The sequence below is a fragment of the Betta splendens genome, chromosome 3, assembly GCF_900634795.4.
Source record: "Betta splendens chromosome 3, fBetSpl5.4, whole genome shotgun sequence".
Lineage (NCBI taxonomy): Eukaryota > Metazoa > Chordata > Actinopteri > Anabantiformes > Osphronemidae > Betta > Betta splendens.
This window is the reverse complement of record NC_040883.2, coordinates 6,909,168-6,929,134: the sequence shown is the minus strand read 5'-3', so window position 1 is coordinate 6,929,134 and position 19,967 is coordinate 6,909,168. Positions and strand designations below refer to the sequence as shown.

The following is a 19,967-nucleotide window of genomic DNA, read 5'->3' as shown; positions in this document are numbered from 1 at the left end:
ATTACAGCTGTAGCAACCTTTGCAAAAATGTTAGCTTTTTTGTCATGATGTGATACAGGATGCGTGCTGTGCAGTAAAGCAGTAGTGGGTAGGCTCGGGCATTAACACAGCGGCTCACATAGATAATCTATAATGTGCTTGTGGAGATACAGCTGCCATCATTTTTTAAACCTAATGAAACAACAAACCACTGCTGACATTTTTACTGTTTACGGTATTATTGCTCACTGCAGCACAAATGACATGAGGATTAAACTTATTGTGTGGAGGACAGATCACCTTTGATAAAATAAGCTAAGCCAGTTTCATAAATGATGCTTGAGTCTTGCCCAAAGCGCGCTGTGCATTAAAATTAGAAGACTTTCCTTGAGTATTGATGTCAGACAAGCATGTTCAATTTGAAGAACCCGGTGACATGTGCAACACTTCAGGGCTATTACACTTCCACTCGTGTTTGCGCTGTAGTTGAGAATGTGAAGAACAAAGGAACAGTGGATTTTTTTTTCAAAAGGCTCAGTCTTCTCAGAGCTAAGACTTACATCTTAGACTACCTGATGCTCCTGTGGCTGTGTTGCTTCACCTACGCCCGGGCTCAGAATAACAAAACATTTCACTCTGAATGGACCAGGCATTGATAGCGAGGAGGGAATTGTTCTCTGGAGCTGCGCTGTGATACTGGAGCTGCTGTTGTTGCAGCACTTTTGGCCTAGCAAGGGAGTGAAGTGTCCCACCTAAATACGCATGCTGCTGTTGAATCTTACAACTATTACAGCTGCAAGATTTATCTTTGTATTCTATCTGAGTAGCCTCATAGGAAGCGATGATGAGAGCGGTTGCCACGGGTAACGCTTGTGCGCAAGCTGCTTGGGTTGGAGGTAATGGAGTTTGTTATGGTCTTTACTCACGGCAGACGAGGGGCAAAACGCCCTTTCACGTCATCACCTAACAAACTACAATATAGTTTAGAATAAGAACATCTACTCATTTTTCATGTTCTCGTGTTGACAACAAAGATAAACTGGTGTTTTCACAGTGGCTGAATTAAAATACTGTATAAGGAAACAATCCTACTGCTGGTCCTAAATACTTTAGATTGTGTTAAATTTGTGTCCCAACCTCTTTTGCAGCTAAAATGAGCTCAGTGTTACAGTATGTTTGCATGGATTTAGTAAAGATTGAGTCTTTTTAAAAGGATCAGAGAGCTGCTGTTATGGCTCTTGGCTCCAGCTATAAGTGCTTCCCCTTTTGAAGGTGTCTGCAACGTTCACGTACATCATTATCATACTTGTCACTCGAGTGAACTGTGCGTCATGTGCGAAGTACAGGCAGCTTTCATATTTGTTTCACGGTACATTTCTGCTGATGCCGTTCCCTCCGATATAATAAGCAGCTGGGCAGACAGGGCAAATGATTGGCTTAGCTGCTGACGTATGAGCAGTGTATGACACAGGTTTTAAATCATCAGCTATTAGAACAATAACAGCACGCAGGTAATTACATATGTGCTTTGAGCGGTTCTTTTATCATCGCTCATTATCATCGTTACTTGTCAGTTTCAGATACCTACGTAGTTGAGACGGGGGTTCCAGGGTTTAATAATTGCGACTATAACTGCATAATTGTTTACAGCACTTGATTTATTTAAATCTTGCCGTGTTAGGTTTAGTATGGTCAACTCCAAGTCAGATCCTTTTAATATTCACACCACCCTGACAGTCCTTCTCAAATGATTTGAGTGCAGAGTAACACTCAGACTGAGTCCAGAAACACTACTTTTTTGTATTGTGCCTTGAGAGTTCAGTTGATGAAGAGCTCTAGAATGACTAATGACGAACATGGTGTTAAGGTGAGAGCTGTGGCCATCAGAGCTGCTGATTTTACCACAGCTTCTTTTTATTTTAATTCATAAACTGCACATATGAGACGTATGAGGCTCAGCCCAGTGTGACTAATTCTAGCAGATTTGAGCACTGTCAGTCAAAGTGTGCAATTAAACATGTTTTTACGTTGCATCCTTTTTACTAGGCATAACCTAACAACAACATCCGCGCAGAGATGAAAGGAGTGTCTCCCTCCAGCTCCGTTGGCAGAGCTGCTGTGGAACCTGTGCCTCTAGCACAGACTTAGACTGTTAAACAGCCCGCTGTGGAGTCGCTGCAGCATTAAGCATTTGCAAAGTGCTCTCTGGAAAGTGCCACATGGCAGCAGTGAAATGTGTTTGATCTCAAACAGTTAGCGATTCTTGCCTTTTCTTGAAATGTCACTTTTTCCTTTTTTTTACTACTGAAATCATCATTGCAGTCTGGAGAGTCCTTCTCCTCTTTGCAGATTGAAAGCCGCATTTAATTGGAATCCCACAGCCGTGTTCTGTGTATCGCCACAAAAAATATGTAAAGCTGAAAAATCACCCACGCAACTGTTCATTGAGCACACATTTTTAAGTAAACTTCACAGTAATCTACTCTAAAGCAACTTTAAAGCATGCCATAGAAAAACAGACAATTACATGTTATTTTTGAGAAATTAGAAAGAATAAACACATAACTGTGACCAATCACAAAAATTATGTTGTCCTATCACAGTGTCTATTGGAGTCGTTCTGCATTTCGAGTACAAAACACAGGGCTTCAGGCACTACTTTAAAAATAATTGGGAGAGGAAATGATGCATGCAGTTGTATTCCCAGCAGCCTGTGTGTTTGCATAGGAGGGAATGAGGAGTCCTGAGCTTCTTTTTCTGTTGTGCCAATGTGGAGCTGTGAGGTATTGTGGTCACCCTCCACTCCCCTTTCCGCACTTTAATGGTAATCATTAGAGACAATTGCGCAGTAGAAATCAGCACATACAGTACCACTAGTTTAAACCAACATTTAGATAGAATACACATGAAACCATGTACTTCCAGAGAAAGTTGCGTTTTTTGCGGTCAACCGAAACGACTACTGTAGAAGCAGCCACTGTGACGCATGACGGAGCCTCGTGTCCATCCTGGCTGCACGGTAAACCCACAGTCTACGCAATGTGCGTAGCACATTCTCAGTCTGCTCACCTTTTTGCATTTTTTTCCCCAGACAAGTGGAAGAGGAGCTGGAGACAGTCTGGCAAGCGGCAACCAGGGAAAACCACCAGATGAAGGAGAGTCTTGTGGACTCGCGGCTCGCTGCCGACCTCCACAGCTGGGCCCTTTCTTGCAGTGCCTCTCCTGGTCGGCCATATCAGCCTCCTGCTGGGACCGCTTCATCCGTGCAGAATCAGCCTCACGGCTCGGGGCCGGCACCCTTCACCTCTGATCAAAGCTCACTGCTTCAGCGAAAGTCCATATTTATATCTGACTCAGATCCCCGAAAGAACTCTTCAGATGAGAAGCAGAAGCATGGGCTTGATTTCTATTGTTGAAACTCATATTAAAGAAAATAGCTGGGTGTTTACAGATAAGCAATCAGCGCATGCTTCACATATTAAATCTGTCTAATATTCAAAACTGATTTCACCTGCTTTGAAATCAAATTAGTTTTTATATTAGCTTCCTTTGACAGTAAAGCCAATGAACATTGTAATTCAGTAACTTATAATAGTCTCAGGGTTTTATAGACAATGCTGAGTACAACATATTTTATAAGCTTTCTTACTGAATGTGTGTGTGATCAATATCTTATGTAATAGTCCTCAAATCAATCAAAATGACTTATTTGTAAGAGACACTGTTGACAGTACTTTAAATAATTTGATTATTTCGCAATTAATAAACAAAATACATGTAATGAGAAATTATGCTTTACAGTTTTTATTGGCTAAGTTATGTGTTTTTGTACAGTGTATTGCTGAGTCGGCTGACATAATTAGAAAGGAAAATGAATGCTACACACAGGCCTGCAGTATTGGACTGAAACCACAAAGCCGATGCCTGCCTAGTTCCTACTGATGAACACTGAGCAGTGCTGTGGTCTTATAATAATACTTGGTGTAGAGGTCAGCCCGAATTTCAGGTGGCAAAGTAGCTTTAACCAGTCAGGAATTACAGTACTTTTCATTCTATTTTCCTAGGCTAATACACAATGAAACGAATAGCTGAGCAGCTGTTGCATGTCCAGGTCAACAATAGCTAAGCTTTTTTTACCCCGAGACTAATAAAACAGATGAAATGCATGGGAGTCAATCTGAATGCTGTGTCTGCATTTAGTAAGAAGTAGTTAAAAACTAAAGAGGAGCCTGTCCCAACCACATACTGTAGTTAGCAAAACACTGCCCAGTTTGGGACATTCTCAAAAATAAGGAAATGAATAACTGGAAGCTCAACACAAGCAAAAAGCCTAAAAGGCCGCAGGTAACTACCGCTAACAGAGGGTTCCCCATTTTTTTACGTTAACTTAAATGAAAGCACAATTTCCACATAAAAAGGTGGTCTGTCTAATACAAACATCGATCACACAATCACGAAACTCTGTTTTTAACTGACACTCATCAGATTGTTAAAATCAGTGTGTGTGTGTGTGTGTGTGTGTGTGTGTGTGTGTGTGTGTGTGTGTGTGTGTGTGTGTGTGTGTGTGTGTGTCTGTCTGTCTGTCTGTCTGTCTGTACACACATTTAGATGAATGGACTCTCTGCTCTTCAAGGTTAGAAGAAAGACACATTATTACCAAAGTTCTCCAGTTAACAGTGTCCAATTACTAACAATGTAACTGTCTCGTAAAAATCCCTGTTAGAGATTCTTTTTTTTCCACTTGCTAAAACTGAACACATTTTGCAGCAAGCGTTCCCGTCACTCTCACTGAAACTCTTAAGACTCGTAAGACTTAAAGAGTAAGTCACTGTGATAGTGATGTGATGACACTTAGCTGAAGTAACCCCACATACTCCTGTACTCCTTCTCTTCCACCGCTGGGAGAATGTCCGATGCGCTGAAGGCTGAGGACTTGGACTCAGAGTGGACCGTGTTCAACGCCAGCACAGCTGTGATCAGGAGGCCACTGTGAGCTGCAGCCTGAGGGCCCCCTGCTGGGCGCCAGTGGTACAGGACACCGTGGCAGCGTTTTGGCCTGGGGGTCTCCTGGGTCGTACGGACAGCTTGATCCCCTCCTCCTCCCCCCGAAGTAACAAGAATGGTTCTGGAAACATTGTAACAGGTAAACCAGATGCACCTTATAAAAAATAGGACAACCTGACATTCTATTCAGGTTAAAGTTGTTTAGCTTTATAGCCAGAGTTCTTGGCCAACATTACCAAGAGGTTTTATAGAGTTACTCTGTCCAAAGTGAAATAAATGAGTAGTTGCCGTGCTATAACATTTTATGTTTATTTGCATTGTATCTTTAGTTTTAGTGTTTGCGTTGTTCCCAGTTGAAGAGTTCAGCTGTAACATTGTCACACTGCTGGACTTTGCCCTGCTTCTCATACACGTATCGATCAATCATTCTGTTTGATTATATCAATATCATTCATATAATCATATACTTTGTTTCAATGGTAAATGCGCTTCACGTAGCAGGAGTGTGTGAGTGTGTGTGTGTGTGTGTGTGTGTGTGTGTGTGTGTGTGTGTGTGTGTGTGTGTGTGTGTGTGTGTGTGTGTGTGTGTGTGTGTGTGTGTGTGTGCTTTCTGACACACCAGGGTAAACTTGGGGTTCCATGTGTGGCTCAAGGGGACATCAGCACATAACCAGGGGAGCCAGGAATAGAACCATCGATCCTATGATTGATATTTTTTGTATTATTTGTATTATTTGAAAAAGAAAGAGGGGTTTTTCATATTTGAAGCCTTTTTATCATATATATAATTTTTATCATGCTCACTCTCAATTGTCAGCATGCTATATTCTTAGATTTAACCAAAATCTGATGCTAGTCTCCAGGTTTTTTTTTCCTTTTAAATTGATTTTGCTGTCTGCATATAATGATATCGTTGCCCTCCAAGTAATGAGGAGGGACGTTCACCTCTGGACATGCCAACCTTTGATCTCCATAAAAGCAGCTTGCTTAACGCGCTGCAAAGTGTTTCTCCTGAATCCGCTCCAGACACAGTGGGAACAAGCGGCGCTGCATAGTTGTCCTCCACACTGAGGTATTGTCCTGTTTCATTGCTCTTTTTTTCAGCAGGGGCGTGATTTAAATCATTTTATGTTAGTCTTTGCTTTGTAGTCTCATCTGATTTGATCATTTCAGTCTTCATACAGTTATGTGGCTGCATTTTGTTTATTTAACTTTTGGTTGTGACAATTGTAAATACATGTATTCCCTACAAAATGTAGGTTTGACATGTCCGCTTTAATGTCTGTTTTTTTCTTATTATTTTACTTTTCTCATTATTATTACTGAATTCATTTTCATCTCAATAGCCATCGTTCTCAGGTGATGGGACGTAACTTACTGTAGCAAAGTTGTTTGACGTGGAAAGAATTCATTTGGAAAAGTATGCGCTGCCTGTTGAACTAAACCAGATGCAGATTTACAGAAGTGTAAACAGCTTCCAGCCACTGATTCTTTGTTGCGTCTCGCTGCTGTGAGAACAAATGTTCTCTGCTTTTGCTATTTTGTTGTGCAATGGTTCAGGTTGTCGCTCTGTGTCTGTGTGTCTGTGACTTGAGTAACTCACAGAACCGCTGTGTCATTGCCTCTAGTATACTGTTGTGCTGTACTTGTCTTCATAAGTAATTATTACACATGTGGTTGTAAAAGATTGCTTTTTCAGCTCTTCTTGAATTTACTATTCAGTGAGAAAGGTCACAAACTTAACAGACGCACATTTAATTTGGCTGCGTAAACCTTGACACGCAGTGAATACAGGTGACAGGAGAATTACTGCTGTAACTCATTGACACGCTTTTAAGATGTACTGTAAGTGATGAGTGATGATGCATTTGGGCCCCAGAGGTTCTGTCATCCCAGTATAAACCGTTAGTTTGAAGGATTTTAACAATCCCATGTTTTCAATTGCAGCTTGTGACTTTAATTATACTGGTGGAAATACATAAATGATGAAAATATAACAATCCACCTGATATGTCATATAGGTGTTGTATACTGTAGATGTATGTTGTATAGGCATGTGTTCCATAAGGCATAACCTGTTGACATCTGTTTTGCTACATAGCGACTTCATGCACTTACTTCTCTTGCAGGTCAAAATGAAGACAGGTTACTCTTTCGAGAACGGCGGTCGGCGAGTCTCTTTTGTAAGTATAAAACAAACAGCAGCTTCCACCAGATGTTGCTTTCGGTGCCTGAGTTCTTTTCCCAACCTATTGTCTTTGCTTCCTGTGTTTTTGTTGCACGTGTTTGATCTACTAAGCGTCTTTAGCTGGAAATGACCATGAAAGCGAACACGTCCTACTCTCTCTGATCCTCTGTGCGGCTCACGTTCTTTGACTCTTTCTAAGACAGAAAATGGCATTTGGAGAACTGGGTCTCGGGACTCTCAGGAAGAGAGCGATGCGGCCGACCACAAAAGTCTGCATACGTCACCGTTCGGGAAATATCACCAGAGCCTTCAGGCCCTCAAACCCTTCAGATGGGACACGTCACAGTTAGTTTTAAATAACGCATTTCATATTTATACTGAATGTACAGTAGTAACTCACTACAGCCACTACAAAGCATTAACCACTGGTGTGATCTTCCCTTTTATGTATTTAGACCCAACGCAGTGGACAATGCAGGCTTCCTGGCCTTTTCAACCTTTGCCTGGATGACCCCAATGATGTGGGCCATGTTCAGGAATAAGCTCGACATGAGCTCCTTGACGTTGTCCCCTTTCGATTCATCCCACACCAGTGCAGAGAGGTACATGCATTAGAAGAAGTGTCCTCTTGATTCCAGCACAGAAATCAACAAAGGGATCATGATTATCCCAGAGAGAAGAGTAATATTAGCAACTTAATGAACATATTTATTATTGGGCTAAAATGGTCATGTCTACACGGTACGTTAAACTCTTGCGTGTGGTTGTGGTTGTCCAGGCTCCAGAAGCTATGGGATGAAGAGGTGGCGAGGGTAGGCCTGGAGAACGCCTCTTTGATTCGCGTGATCCTTCGCTTTCAGAGAACCAGGCTAATTATTTCCGTCCTAATTGGAGTTTGTGCCATGGTGTCGGTGTTTGTGGGCCCAGTAAGTCGTCATCTTTGCTTCTAGTCCAACTTACACTTGCATCATCATGTTGTTGGTCCCGCTACAGTATCGTCCATGTCTAACACTGTACATTGTGGGACTCTACACTGCCTGCAGATGTGACTGTGTGGTGACTGTGACTTGTATGTAGTATAAGTACTCAGAGTTAACTGTAAACTGAAGGAAGGAAGCACTGACCGCTCAGACACTGGGAACAAAATGAAGTAAAAAAAACATTTTGCATAATGAAAACCACTGGTTTAACGTTTAACAATGGTTTGCTTTTTATGAACCTGTCAGTGGTTTGACAGGTAAAATCGTTTAATTTAAACAGTAACTATGCCTCCACTATCCATTATCCAAACTGTTGAGGATCGTGGGGGGGATGGAGTTTGTCCAGAGGCGGGTGAACAAACAATTCACTCACAAACAAGCACTCTCATCCTTACGGGACATTTAGAGATAAAGAGATGCTAAACCTGCCTGCGTTGCTTTGGACTGGGAGAAGCTGGAGTAACTGGAGAGACCCAACGCCCGTTCTCAATTTGTTTAGGATAAATTCATATCAGGAGCAACTGCAGTAGCTGTCAGATATTTATATATCTTTATTTCTCCCTGCTTGTGTGAACGCTCTGTCTCTGTCCTCTCAGGCTGTTCTGGTGTATCAGATCTTGAGCTATATCGAGGACCCGACATCGTCCCATGTTGGTTATGGTATTGGTCTATGCTTTGGCCTGTTCGCCACCGAGTTCGGCAAAGCCTTCTTTATATCCTTGCTCTGGGCCCTTAACCTGCGCACAGCTGTCAGGCTCAAAGGCGCCTTCTCCACAATCGGCTTTCAGAAAGTCATCTCTCTGAGGACGCACACCGACATTTCAATGGGGGAGGTAAACATGCTTTACAGAATGTTGTTCTAGACTGTATGGTTGTCCTATACTTTCATGCAGTGAACATACATTTCTCTATTAATATATTCCATTGAGCCTCTCTGTTTCCCCCCACATCCAGATGATAAATGTTTTGACCAACGATGGCCACAGATTGTTCGAGGCAGCGCTGTTTGGGAGCTTTGTGTTGTCTACCCCCGTGCTCCTCATTGGGTGCATCGTCTACGCATGCTACATTCTGGGTGTGACTGCACTAACAGGAGTCGTGACCTACCTCATCTTCATTCCAGTACAGGTCTGTGCAGTGGAAGCTGAAATGAAGCTCCCTGGTGTCTGCAGACAGCTTCATACGCCGGCGATGTCTTGCTTTAGTCCCCGTGTGTTTTTACTAATGTTTTCGTTTCTAATTTCAGCTTTTCATGGCCAAGCTCATTAACATGTTCAGGTGGAAGGCCATGCTGATAACGGACAATCGCGTTCGCACAATGAATGAGATTCTCAACAGCATCAAGCTCATCAAGATGTACGCCTGGGAGGATTCCTTCGAGAAGAAGATAGCAGGTATGAGGTGTGACGTTGTCTCATCTGTCATTTCTTTATGTGGAGATGATGAAAATTGGTGTTAGATTGTACATTTACTTTATTGTTAGCTCTAGAAATATAAAATACATTTGGTATTTATTCTGCTTTTGGACAAATAATTTATGTACAGTAGCAGCTGTTGACAACTTTAAATCACATATTCTGGCAGGTATAAATAAACTCTGAATGAATGAATAAAAATGAACAATTTCTCCATTATAGGTCTAAGGAAGACTGAGAAGGAAGAGATAAAGAGGGTCAGTTATGTCCAGAGTATGAACACCAGCATCACCAGCATCATCCCCACACTCGCCACCGTTCTCACCTTCATTGTGCACACGTCACTGTCCTACAGCCTCAGCACATCTGACGTGAGTAACACAGCAAGCTTTGCGTTTGGGGTTTTAGCTCTGAGCTCTGTTATTGATTATTTTGACTAGATCTATGGATTTCAACCTTCAAGCTATATCCAGGCCTCACGCTTATTTTCTTGTTTTTTAAGGCCTTTACGACTATTTCCATCTTCAACTCTCTGAGGTTCTGCCTTGGTTTGATGCCTATGTCTGCAAAGGCTCTGGCAGAAGCTGCGGTGTCAATAAGACGACTGCAGGTAACATGTCGCAACACCTTTGTAAATTGAACCTGCTTTGCTTTTTAACAGCGTAATAGTCTTATTTTACATGCTGTGCTTCAAATCGTTGAAAAAACATGTAATGTAACTGTAACTGTTTCAGAAAATATTGCTGCTTCAGAATCCCGACCCCTACCTCATGCAGAAGAAAGACAAAGACTCAGCCATTGTGATGACAAACGCTACGCTCAGCTGGTCCAAAGTCAACAGCCAAACAAGCTCCACACCCGACTCAGCCGGTGCTGCCGCCTCCCAAAAGGAGACCACTGAAATCATGCCAACTCTGAAGAATATCTCCTTCACATTACCTAAGGTGGGGGTTTCATACTGTTCATACCTTAATGCATGTGGCTGAAGATAAACGCTCAGCGTGGATGTTATCTCCTAAAGGGCAGCCTACTAGGCATCTGTGGCAACGTGGGAAGTGGGAAGACCTCCTTCATTTCAAGCATTTTGGAACAGGTAGGTCGTGTGTTCTGTATGAGCCACTAATGAAGCCGTCGCGTAGCATGTGACATTCTTCTCTGTCGCGCTGCAGATGCACCTTCTGCAGGGCTCCGTCAGAGCCGACGGGACGTTTGCCTATGTTTCTCAGCAGGCGTGGATCTTCCACGGGACCGTTCAAGAGAACATACTGATGGGGGAGTCGTTCGACCAGGCCAAGTAACGGCATCCTTACCTACACGCTGTAAATGATCGGTCCTGACGCATGCAACCGTGGAATTTACAAGGAATCAATCAGTAGGAAGCGGTGTTACTTCAGCAGAGGCCGTCTCTGACGTTAATGTGTTACCAACGTTCGTCACTATGATGTGACAAAACCTTGCTGTTGGTTTTCCTTTTGAGGTTACAGCGACCGTTTCATTATGTCAGATGTCAAAGGCAGTTTTATTTATGCAGAACCTTTGTACAGTGACTATTTAAAATGTTTCACTTTCACATGTAATTTATGAACCTGAACCTGCAGTTACTAAATAAAATAAAAAACACTAAAGTTTTCTTAACTTTTAAAGGTTCAACACAAGGCAACACTAAAATGTGTATCACACAGTACTGAGCAGAACACATGTAGTTTTTTTCAAGATATTTATTGGTGTTTTGATGATTTTATCTGATTTTATCTGATTTCATCTGATTTCCTCTGATTTCCCCTGATTTCATCTGCCACTCTTCTGGTACCTTTGCAGATACGACAGAACTCTAGATGCGTGTAGCCTCAGAGCTGACCTGAAAATCCTCCCGTACGGCGATCAAACTGAGGTGAGAACTCTGCCATGCTGTGTCTGCACTCACTCCTGAGCTCTAGTACTGTAATAACAGAAAATAGAGAAAATCTCTCCCAAGAGGTTATGCACATGGAAGAGAGAAATCAAAAGTCGTGAAGGAATGAGCATCATAAACGTTTCAGGACATACTGTTTCGGGTCCTGCTCTCTGAACGCCCTGTTCTCAGATCTCTAACCAGACTTACAACCCAGTATGCATCAACATCACTGTCACAAACTTCCTCATACCATTGGTTCAAAAACGTAATGATTAATTTAGGCTTGAGACGCATTCCACTTTTTAGCACATCAGTAGTCGCTTTTGTTTTGGAGGTACTCTATACATTTGCTCTCTCAAGAAAAAAACGCATAGCTACTAACACTTCAGAGGTAGAACATTTTCATTTCAACCTTACAGTATGTAACAATCACCCAAACGATATCCTCCTCTGATGTTGTCCCAACCTGAGCTGGACCAAACCTTATCAGCTTTAAGCTGAACCTTTTCCCTAGGGCTGATCATTAGCCAACAGCTGATAAACACATTTGTTTGTGCCACAGTATTTGTATAAATCTTTAAACGTATATTGGAAAAAATGAAAGCAAAGTTTGCACATACCATTAAAACACGTCTTTGGTGCTTTTATGTCTTGTGGTTTAGTTAATACCAAAACAACCAAGTTAAAAATACCAAAACATGTAAGTGTTTTGGAACCCTCTGCTGGCAATAGGAAGAAAATGAAACTCGATCTTGGTATTTTTTGTGATTCTTGTCAGATTGGAGAACGGGGTCTGAATCTGTCAGGAGGGCAGAAGCAGAGGATCAGCCTGGCCAGGGCGGTGTATTCCAATAAAGACATCTTCCTCCTCGATGATCCGCTGTCAGCTGTCGACGCCCACGTGGGAAAACACATCTTTGAAGAATGCATCAAGAAGGAGCTGAGGGGAAAGTCCATCATTCTGGTTACACACCAGCTCCAGGTGGAAAAACAGAAGCTATATATGATGGACTCATTCATCAATGTGTTCTCCTGCAGTTGCTGACACACATGCTGACATAGTTGTCCTCGCTTCTGTCTAGTATTTGGAGTTCTGTGACAACATCATGGTCCTGGAAGATGGGGAGATCCTGGAAACTGGAAACCACCAGGAGCTGGTGAAATCTAATGGACGTTACGCTCAGCTTATAACTAACTACCAGCTAGAACAGGCCAAAGTAAGACACACACAAATTTATTAGCACTAACAATTAAAATTAGCGTTTTTCAGTTCAGACTAAGCAGTTGGGTCATTTTAAACAGGCTCAGAAAGAAGAGGAGAAATCAACACGAGACACGGAAGAGATGAAGGAGGTGGAGCTGGGGGATCGCAAAGACAGTGGGATATCGAACCCAGGTAAGAACATGAACAATGACCAGGAAAGCAAATCATTTAACACATACTGTAAAGCACCACAGATACAACGTTAAGCCAACTCCTATGATGCAAATGGTCTCAAGGTACTGGCTAAACTCACATCCATCCTGGACCACTCTCTGGAGGAGTCACTGTCTGCTCTGGAGAGCAGCTTCAGTGACAGACTAATCCACCCTCGCTGTGCGAAGGAGCGATATCGCAGATCTTTCCTACCCGCTGCTATCAGACTCTACAATCAGAACTGTTAACTACATTTGCTCTGTTTATGGATGTGTGTTTGTATGTTTCTCCCTGTTTTCTGTCCTGTTGCTGTTGTGAGGTGCCATTTGCCCACTGTGGGACTCATGAAGGCATACTTATTTTTCTTTGTAGCATTCGACATGTCAGATGAGAAGGATGATGGATCCCCTAGCGACCAGAAATGTGAGTCTATAACTTCACTATCATAGAATAAATATCACAGGAGATTCACAGGCCTGAGAAGCGTTACAGTATACAATACAGAGCGTGTCTGTAAAACTTGTGCGATGTCCTTTTTCCTCTGAAGCTGCTGTCAAGACTGGTGATCAGCTTGTCACTCAGGAGTCCTCCACAGAAGGCTCTGTCTCCTGGAGAATCTACCATCGCTACTGCCTGGCAGCTGGAGGTCTGTTTACAATATGTAAACTAGGTCTACACTGTGACGCACAAGCAGCTTCATCGGGCTTTGTGTCTGTGTGGCTGCAGGCTACATCCTCGTCCTCCTCACCCTGCTCAACGTTATTCTGATGATCGGCTCCACGGCCTTCAGCAACTGGTGGCTCAGCTTCTGGATAGGGAAGGGTAATGGGGTGAGCAGCAGTGATAATAATACCTGAGTGACTGAATGGTACAGTGTGTGGGGCTGAATCGTACACCAGCCCTGTGATTCCTGCAGAGGGAGACAGGACATCAGCTTACGAGTCTTAGCGCTGGTCCCTCATTCCCTGCCAGGCCTCTGCTCAGCATCTCACATGCATTCAGTCTTGTACCACAGTCACAAAAGCTCAAAAGTTCTATTTGCAGTTATAATAATTTTATGTATTTTTTATTTCCGTTGTCTCATCAGCTCTGACATCTGATGTTTTCACTGCTTTGTTCCAGTCATCCAATAGTACAACAAACCCGGGAGACGTCTCAGACAACCAAGATCTATACATGTATCAGACAGTTTACGGTGTGATGATAATCGTCACCATGCTCCTTGCTGCCCTGAAGTGCTACTTATACACTCATGTCACCTTAAAGGCTGCCTGCAAGTTCCATGACACCATGTTCAAGAGGGTAAAGGCTCTCCTCCTGCCTAACTTCACCAATAACAGTATGAATCTGACCTCTTGCTGACCTATCGGACTCTACAGTGACTCCTTCTCTGTGTCTCCCTCCCTCTCAGATTATCTCCAGCCCCATGAGCTTCTTCGACACGACTCCCGCCGGCCGCATCCTCAACCGCTTTGCTAAGGATCAGGAGGAGGTGGACAGCGTGCTCCCCCTCCACATGGACCCCTTCTTGCAGTTCTGTCTGCTGGTGTCCTGCACCATACTCATCATCTCCATTGTCTTCCCCCTCATGCTGGTCGCTGTGCTTTGCATCGGCGCTTTGTTCACCCTCATTCTCTTGTAAGTGAAGAAGTGCGCCAGGTGCCAAATCGAGCATTCCAGTGGAAATTGAAGGTGCGCGTCATGTCGGTTGCAGTGTGTTCCAGAGGAGTATCCGTCAGATGAAGAGGATGGAGAACATCAGCCGCTCGCCCTGCATCTCCCTCACCACCTCCACCTTGCAGGGCTTGAGCACCATCCACGCCTACAACATAAGAGACAGTCACATAAAACTGTAGGATTTACATCTTGAAATATCTTTTACTCATTCCTTGTTTTATGCTTTATTGATTTGGTCAGTAACAAGATCTCCATTCATCATCTGTCCTCTGTTCTGTTGTAGGTTCAAGACTCTGAACGATATCAACTCCAACCACTATTTGCTCTTCCACTCTGGGACGCGCTGGCTCTCCTTCTGGCTCGACTTCATGTCCACTCTCATGACCTTGTTCGTGTCTCTGTTCGTAGTACTCAGCGATAACAATGTCATTGATCCGGCTTTGAAAGGCCTGGCTTTGTCCTACACCATACAGGTACTGCGCACATACACAATAATTCAGATTTGCTGCATTTTTAAACAGAATGTGTGATTTTGGAATGTGTTTTAGTTGACAGGCACTCTTCAGTATGTGGTCAGACAGTCAACAGAGGTGGAGGCAAGGTTCAACTCTGTGGAGCGGTTGCTAGAATACATAAAGGTCAGGCTTTAGCCTTGTCAGACTCGCAAAACAATGAGCGCACAGTAGCTTGGATGGCTTCTACCACTAACCCATCCATCCATCACGGCGGTTTAAGACTCTATTACATCACTCAAGAAGTTCTGCTAAAATTGTTCATTCATTTAATTTTTTTCATGCTCAGAATTGCAAGTCGGAGGCTCCCCGGCACATAAAGGATGCCTCTGTACAAGACGACTGGCCGAAGAGCGGATCCATCGCGTTCAAGGACTATAAGATGAGGTACAGAGAGAATACACCCATCGTCCTTAACAAGCTCAATTTCGTAATCCGAGCTGGAGAGAAGCTGGGCATTGTGGGAAGAACTGGCTCTGGTAAGATACTGAGCGCACTGGTTGACACTAGACCATAAAGGTTTATTACAAATGGGTCATTCAGAGAATGTTGATGCTGACACAGTTACAGAACGATCTGTCCAGTATGTCGTTTTAGATGCAAACAGTACATCTGGTTTTAATATTTCATAGCCACATTATCTTCTGTGTTTGAAGGGAAGTCATCTCTAGGCGTCGGCCTGTTCAGGCTGGTGGAGCCGGCAGGAGGAACCATCCTGATAGACGGCGTGGACACTAACAACATAGGTCTGCACGATCTGCGCAGCAAGTTGTCCATCATCCCACAGGACCCGGTGCTGTTCAGTGGCACAGTCAGGTAACACACACACACACACACACGCACGCACGCACGCACACACACGCACGCACGCACGCACACACACACACACACACACACACACACACACACACACACACACACACACACACACACACACACACACACACTTCTCCCTTGTGAGAGTCCGCTACAGAGACCTAATGTAACGGTCCATTGCTTTTCCCTACAGGTACAACCTTGACCCTTTTGATAACTACACGGATGAGGAGATCTGGACGGCGCTGGAGCAGACCTACATGAAAGACATGGTATATTACCAGCACAGAACATCATTTGTCCTTGTAAAACACAATAGCGCCAGCATGTCTAGATTGAAGGCACATGCATTTAAGCAGAGGAGGAGAGAAGAAGAACTCCCTCTTCAAGTCTGCAGCTGTCATTAGTACGTTGTATTGTAGAACAGCTGATCATATTTTAAAAGTACATTTCCCAAAAAAACAAAGTTTAAAGTATACATGAGTAGAACTCTGTATAACATGAAGGCAATCAGAGGGACTACATGATGGATGATGATAGAAGCTGCAATGAAACTGTGTGCTGTTGTCTTTTTTCAGATCTCCAGACTGGACTTGCAGCTGCAGGCACCGGTGCTGGAGAACGGAGAGAACTTCTCGGTGGGAGAGCGACAGCTGATGTGCATGGCTCGAGCGCTTCTCCGTAACTCCAAGGTCAGCCGCTCAGTGACACAGACGTATCTGCTGTGTTTGTGGACACTGGCTAAACGCTGCGTTCTGTCATGTGCCGCCTCCTGCTCTCCGACAGATTATTCTGCTGGACGAAGCGACGGCCTCCATCGATGCGGAAACGGACGCCCTGATCCAGAACACAATCAAAGACGCCTTCAGTCACTGCACCATGCTCACCATCGCCCATCGCATCAACACCGTGCTGAACTCCGATCGCATCCTGGTCATGGACAAAGGAGAGGTAACGCACGCAGGCAAACTAATGGGTGTTTTCCTAAAGCGGCTGCAGAATCACAGCGTTGTGTCAAACAGGTGGCAGAGTTGGACCCTCCGGATGTGCTGACGCATCGACCGGGCTCCATGTTCTCCTCGCTCCTGGCTGCTGCTAACACGGTGAACACCTGAACGCCACCGGGCCACACATTACTGGATTTATGCAATAATAGCTGATGATTTACAGAAACATCAGTGTTCTCAGATTTTAATATGAACTGTTTAGCAGCAGTTCAGATTAGAAGATGATGGAACTACTTAGATAATAATGCAGGAAATGACTCTCGTATGGACATTGTTTTTGTTTTGACATTATGATCTGTGATATATTTAAAATACACTATTTATAGATTTTTTATGTGCGCATGTTTGCGATCTCCTTTGCAACTCAGTAAATGAGAGGCTCAGGTATGTGCTACATACTGTATGCATTATGTTGTGTTGTTTGATATCAAAAACGTATATATATATAGATAATGTGACTGGAGTCACACGGATGCTGACACAGACACGAGCAATAAATTGTGGAAATGTTTACGTCAAAAACATTTTCTTCAGTGTGAAAGATGTTGTTATAGTATAAAAGGTCTTAGTGATTGAAAAGGCCTTAATAAAAACTTCAAACTACTGTTAGCGTTGTACTGAATGAATAAAACACTGCTCATTGCTTATTCTAGTGGCTCCATGTTCTTTTTACACCATTCGACCTCACTGTCCCTTAGACACACGGATGAAAGCATTAAAGAAATGCTAGTAGAAGGTGAGAATGGTTGACGCGCTCTAGTCTGGCACAGTTAGTAGATTGAGTGGAGAACGTGTTCACATGTGGATATGACAAAAAACGGTGTGTTTTGTGTTTATCTTCAGGACAAATTAACCAGAAGACGATTTGATTTCAGTCGTTACATTCAGGAAAGGGCAGCATAAAAAATGTTTCCTGTTCTCCGTTCTACTCAGATAAACAAATTGGACATTCCCACTTGCAGTCACCAAACGTCTGAACAGGTCCTCCGCATCTAAACAGACCATCTGTTTCATTTTATTCCTCCTTGTGAGCCAAACACTCATCTTTACCTGTCCAATGAGGAGATTAACCAAGCACAAACGTTTACCTTGCAATGCACTGTGAACGGGTCCAAACATCAAACGGTATTGTTCTCTGTGAACACTTATCACATCCAGTCTCCAGTGAACCTGTTTCTTTGTAAGAGACATGATTGTTGTGATTTCTACTAAATTTTAAGGTAAATTGTCAAATTGAATGACGCACTAATTATTATTATATGTGTACTTGGTAAATTGCAATATGTATTGTGAAGTGAAGTAAGAAAGAAGGCAATATGAGCAAAGGAACATCCTGATTAGTGGTACAACACTATTCTGATTGAACATTTCTTACAGATGTTACATCCCAAGTAGAAGCATTTTTACCATTTTTCCAACATAGTCACGATCTCATAGTGGAAGTAAAACATGAAGCATTACAAAGAAAAGTATATGTTTAACAATAAATAATTTATTGAAGCTTGTACCACATGTTTCTACATAATGAAAACGATGCTTTACGTCTCGTCCTGACCGTCTTCTGCTCAGAGGGAGACCAGCGGTGAGTTGAAGAGCTTCCAAACCCAGCGGCACAGAGAAAACAGTGATCCAGTCACTTCCTGTGTAAACAAATGTACTGTTAACATACGTCTCTACTTTGTCAGTTTAAGTTTATGTCACTACTATTACTCAAGTAAATTATTGCTCAGGTGATGACTTACTGTACTGAGCCTCCAGAAACAGAGGTGATGACATCTCTCCAGGTCCTATGGTCGTCATGTGGTCTCAAGGAAACCATTGATAAAGTTCTCCAGCCTCCACATCTACACCTTCTTTCTTCTCTTTAATGTCAGGAAGGGTATGAATGAGTAGTTTGGAGAAGGGAGGTAGGGAAAGTGGGAATGGGGTGGGGTTTGGAATGATGCTGGGTAAGAAGGATTGTTTCCTCAAAATCTTTTCTGTGTGGCTAATTTTTGCCTTTGTTCATTTCACAAAACAGAAATGTTCCAACCAATTAATTTTCTTTTCAAGCTAATTTAATATGTATTTAAATTCCCAAATTGTTAATGGACCCATAGCCAGAAATATAGCTCCAAATTAATTTATTTAAATTTTTGTATTTTTCATATATTTTTCTTGGATTCTGAGCAGTTGAAACAGACACGTTTTGCAATGCTGATTTTAGTTAAATGAAAATCTTTAAAAAAGTAACAAAATAATGTACTCACACCTTCAGCCACCGGCCATTTTGGAGATTGAAGCCGTAGTTTAAGACACTGTTACCTGTGACACGCGCCTGTCAGTGTACCAAACTGCCTTCTACAGTCGGGGGTATGGGGTATGAGGGAACTGACCATGATTGGCTACTCCTGGCTGATGCAACACCAGCGTTCTCAAGTTCAAACGAAGCATAAGGTACATGGCATCCATCTTGAATTTCCTGGATTACTTCTGTTTTTTTTCTGTAGCAAGTTGTCGCTCATAGAAGAAAAAAAAAATTTGTCGCTCCCTTCATATACCTGTACCTCCCCAGCCCTTCACTCTGTGCTGGGTCATTGTCATCTCACCATGCTGCTCTTTAGTTTGCAACTCCATGTGTTAGCCTTGCCTTAGCTTACGTTGGGCCTTATTAGGTAACCTACTGTAGGTTTGTTATTCAGTATTCTGTTCACTCAGTGTTTTCCTCCTGGTTGATCTTGGTTTATTTTTTGGAGTGTTTTGTGTCCATGTTAGGATTAAAGAGACTTTTTTTCCCGGCTCTGACTCGGTCCAAATGGACTCCCACAGCCTCGATCCGCCATCCTGGATGGTGGATCGTACCAGAGACGACACTGACTCCACTATAACTTTGTATCATGGACTTATTTTGAGTGCCTTACGCTGAGAGAGAGTATACAATGAATTTATAATCTGGTGCATTTGAGCTATAATCAATAATGATGTATTAATACTGTAGTTATTTATGCATTGTGTCTTCAGATATACTGTATAGTACAGTAGAGTTTATTTTAGGTAATTGGTTAGTTTCTTACGATGCTAATGTAGCTGCTGACAACA

General features: G+C 42.9%; 2 protein-coding genes across 10 annotated transcripts in view; both read left to right on the top strand.

Annotated features, from left to right (window-relative positions):
* The window catches only part of cep89 (centrosomal protein 89), a 29,626-nt gene extending 25,859 nt beyond the window's left edge, over positions 1-3,767 (top strand). For both annotated transcript variants that reach the window (XM_055507383.1, XM_029144633.3), the window contains one exon: positions 3,071-3,767. In XM_055507383.1, the coding sequence (XP_055363358.1) occupies positions 3,071-3,395 (325 nt within the window). In that variant the 3' untranslated portion in view covers positions 3,396-3,767. The remainder of the gene's footprint in view (positions 1-3,070) is intronic.
* Positions 3,768-4,894: 1,127 nt separating this feature from the next.
* abcc12 (ATP-binding cassette, sub-family C (CFTR/MRP), member 12) lies at positions 4,895-17,536 on the top strand. 8 transcript variants are annotated; one of them, XM_041070085.2, is made up of 32 exons: positions 4,912-5,122; positions 5,909-6,055; positions 7,113-7,166; positions 7,371-7,516; positions 7,627-7,773; positions 7,950-8,097; positions 8,748-8,984; positions 9,106-9,279; positions 9,398-9,545; positions 9,789-9,937; positions 10,069-10,176; positions 10,301-10,510; positions 10,588-10,659; positions 10,736-10,860; positions 11,385-11,457; positions 12,239-12,442; positions 12,543-12,677; positions 12,763-12,856; positions 13,250-13,300; positions 13,425-13,523; positions 13,604-13,707; positions 14,000-14,179; positions 14,289-14,515; positions 14,592-14,729; positions 14,838-15,027; positions 15,103-15,192; positions 15,356-15,545; positions 15,723-15,882; positions 16,076-16,154; positions 16,461-16,574; positions 16,669-16,833; positions 16,905-17,536. In XM_041070085.2, exons 3-32 carry the CDS (start codon positions 7,119-7,121, stop codon positions 16,995-16,997), a joined length of 4,098 nt encoding a protein of 1,365 aa, XP_040926019.1. In that variant the 5' UTR covers positions 4,912-5,122; positions 5,909-6,055; positions 7,113-7,118; the 3' UTR covers positions 16,998-17,536. The 8 variants fall into 8 exon arrangements, 6 of the variants coding, with proteins under 6 accessions (XP_055363357.1, XP_040926020.1, XP_040926019.1 ...); XM_041070087.2 differs by having other exon boundaries at positions 4,915-5,122; positions 7,375-7,516; XM_055507381.1 differs by lacking the exon at positions 5,909-6,055 and having other exon boundaries at positions 5,103-5,122.
* Positions 17,537-19,967: the final 2,431 nt, after the last annotated feature.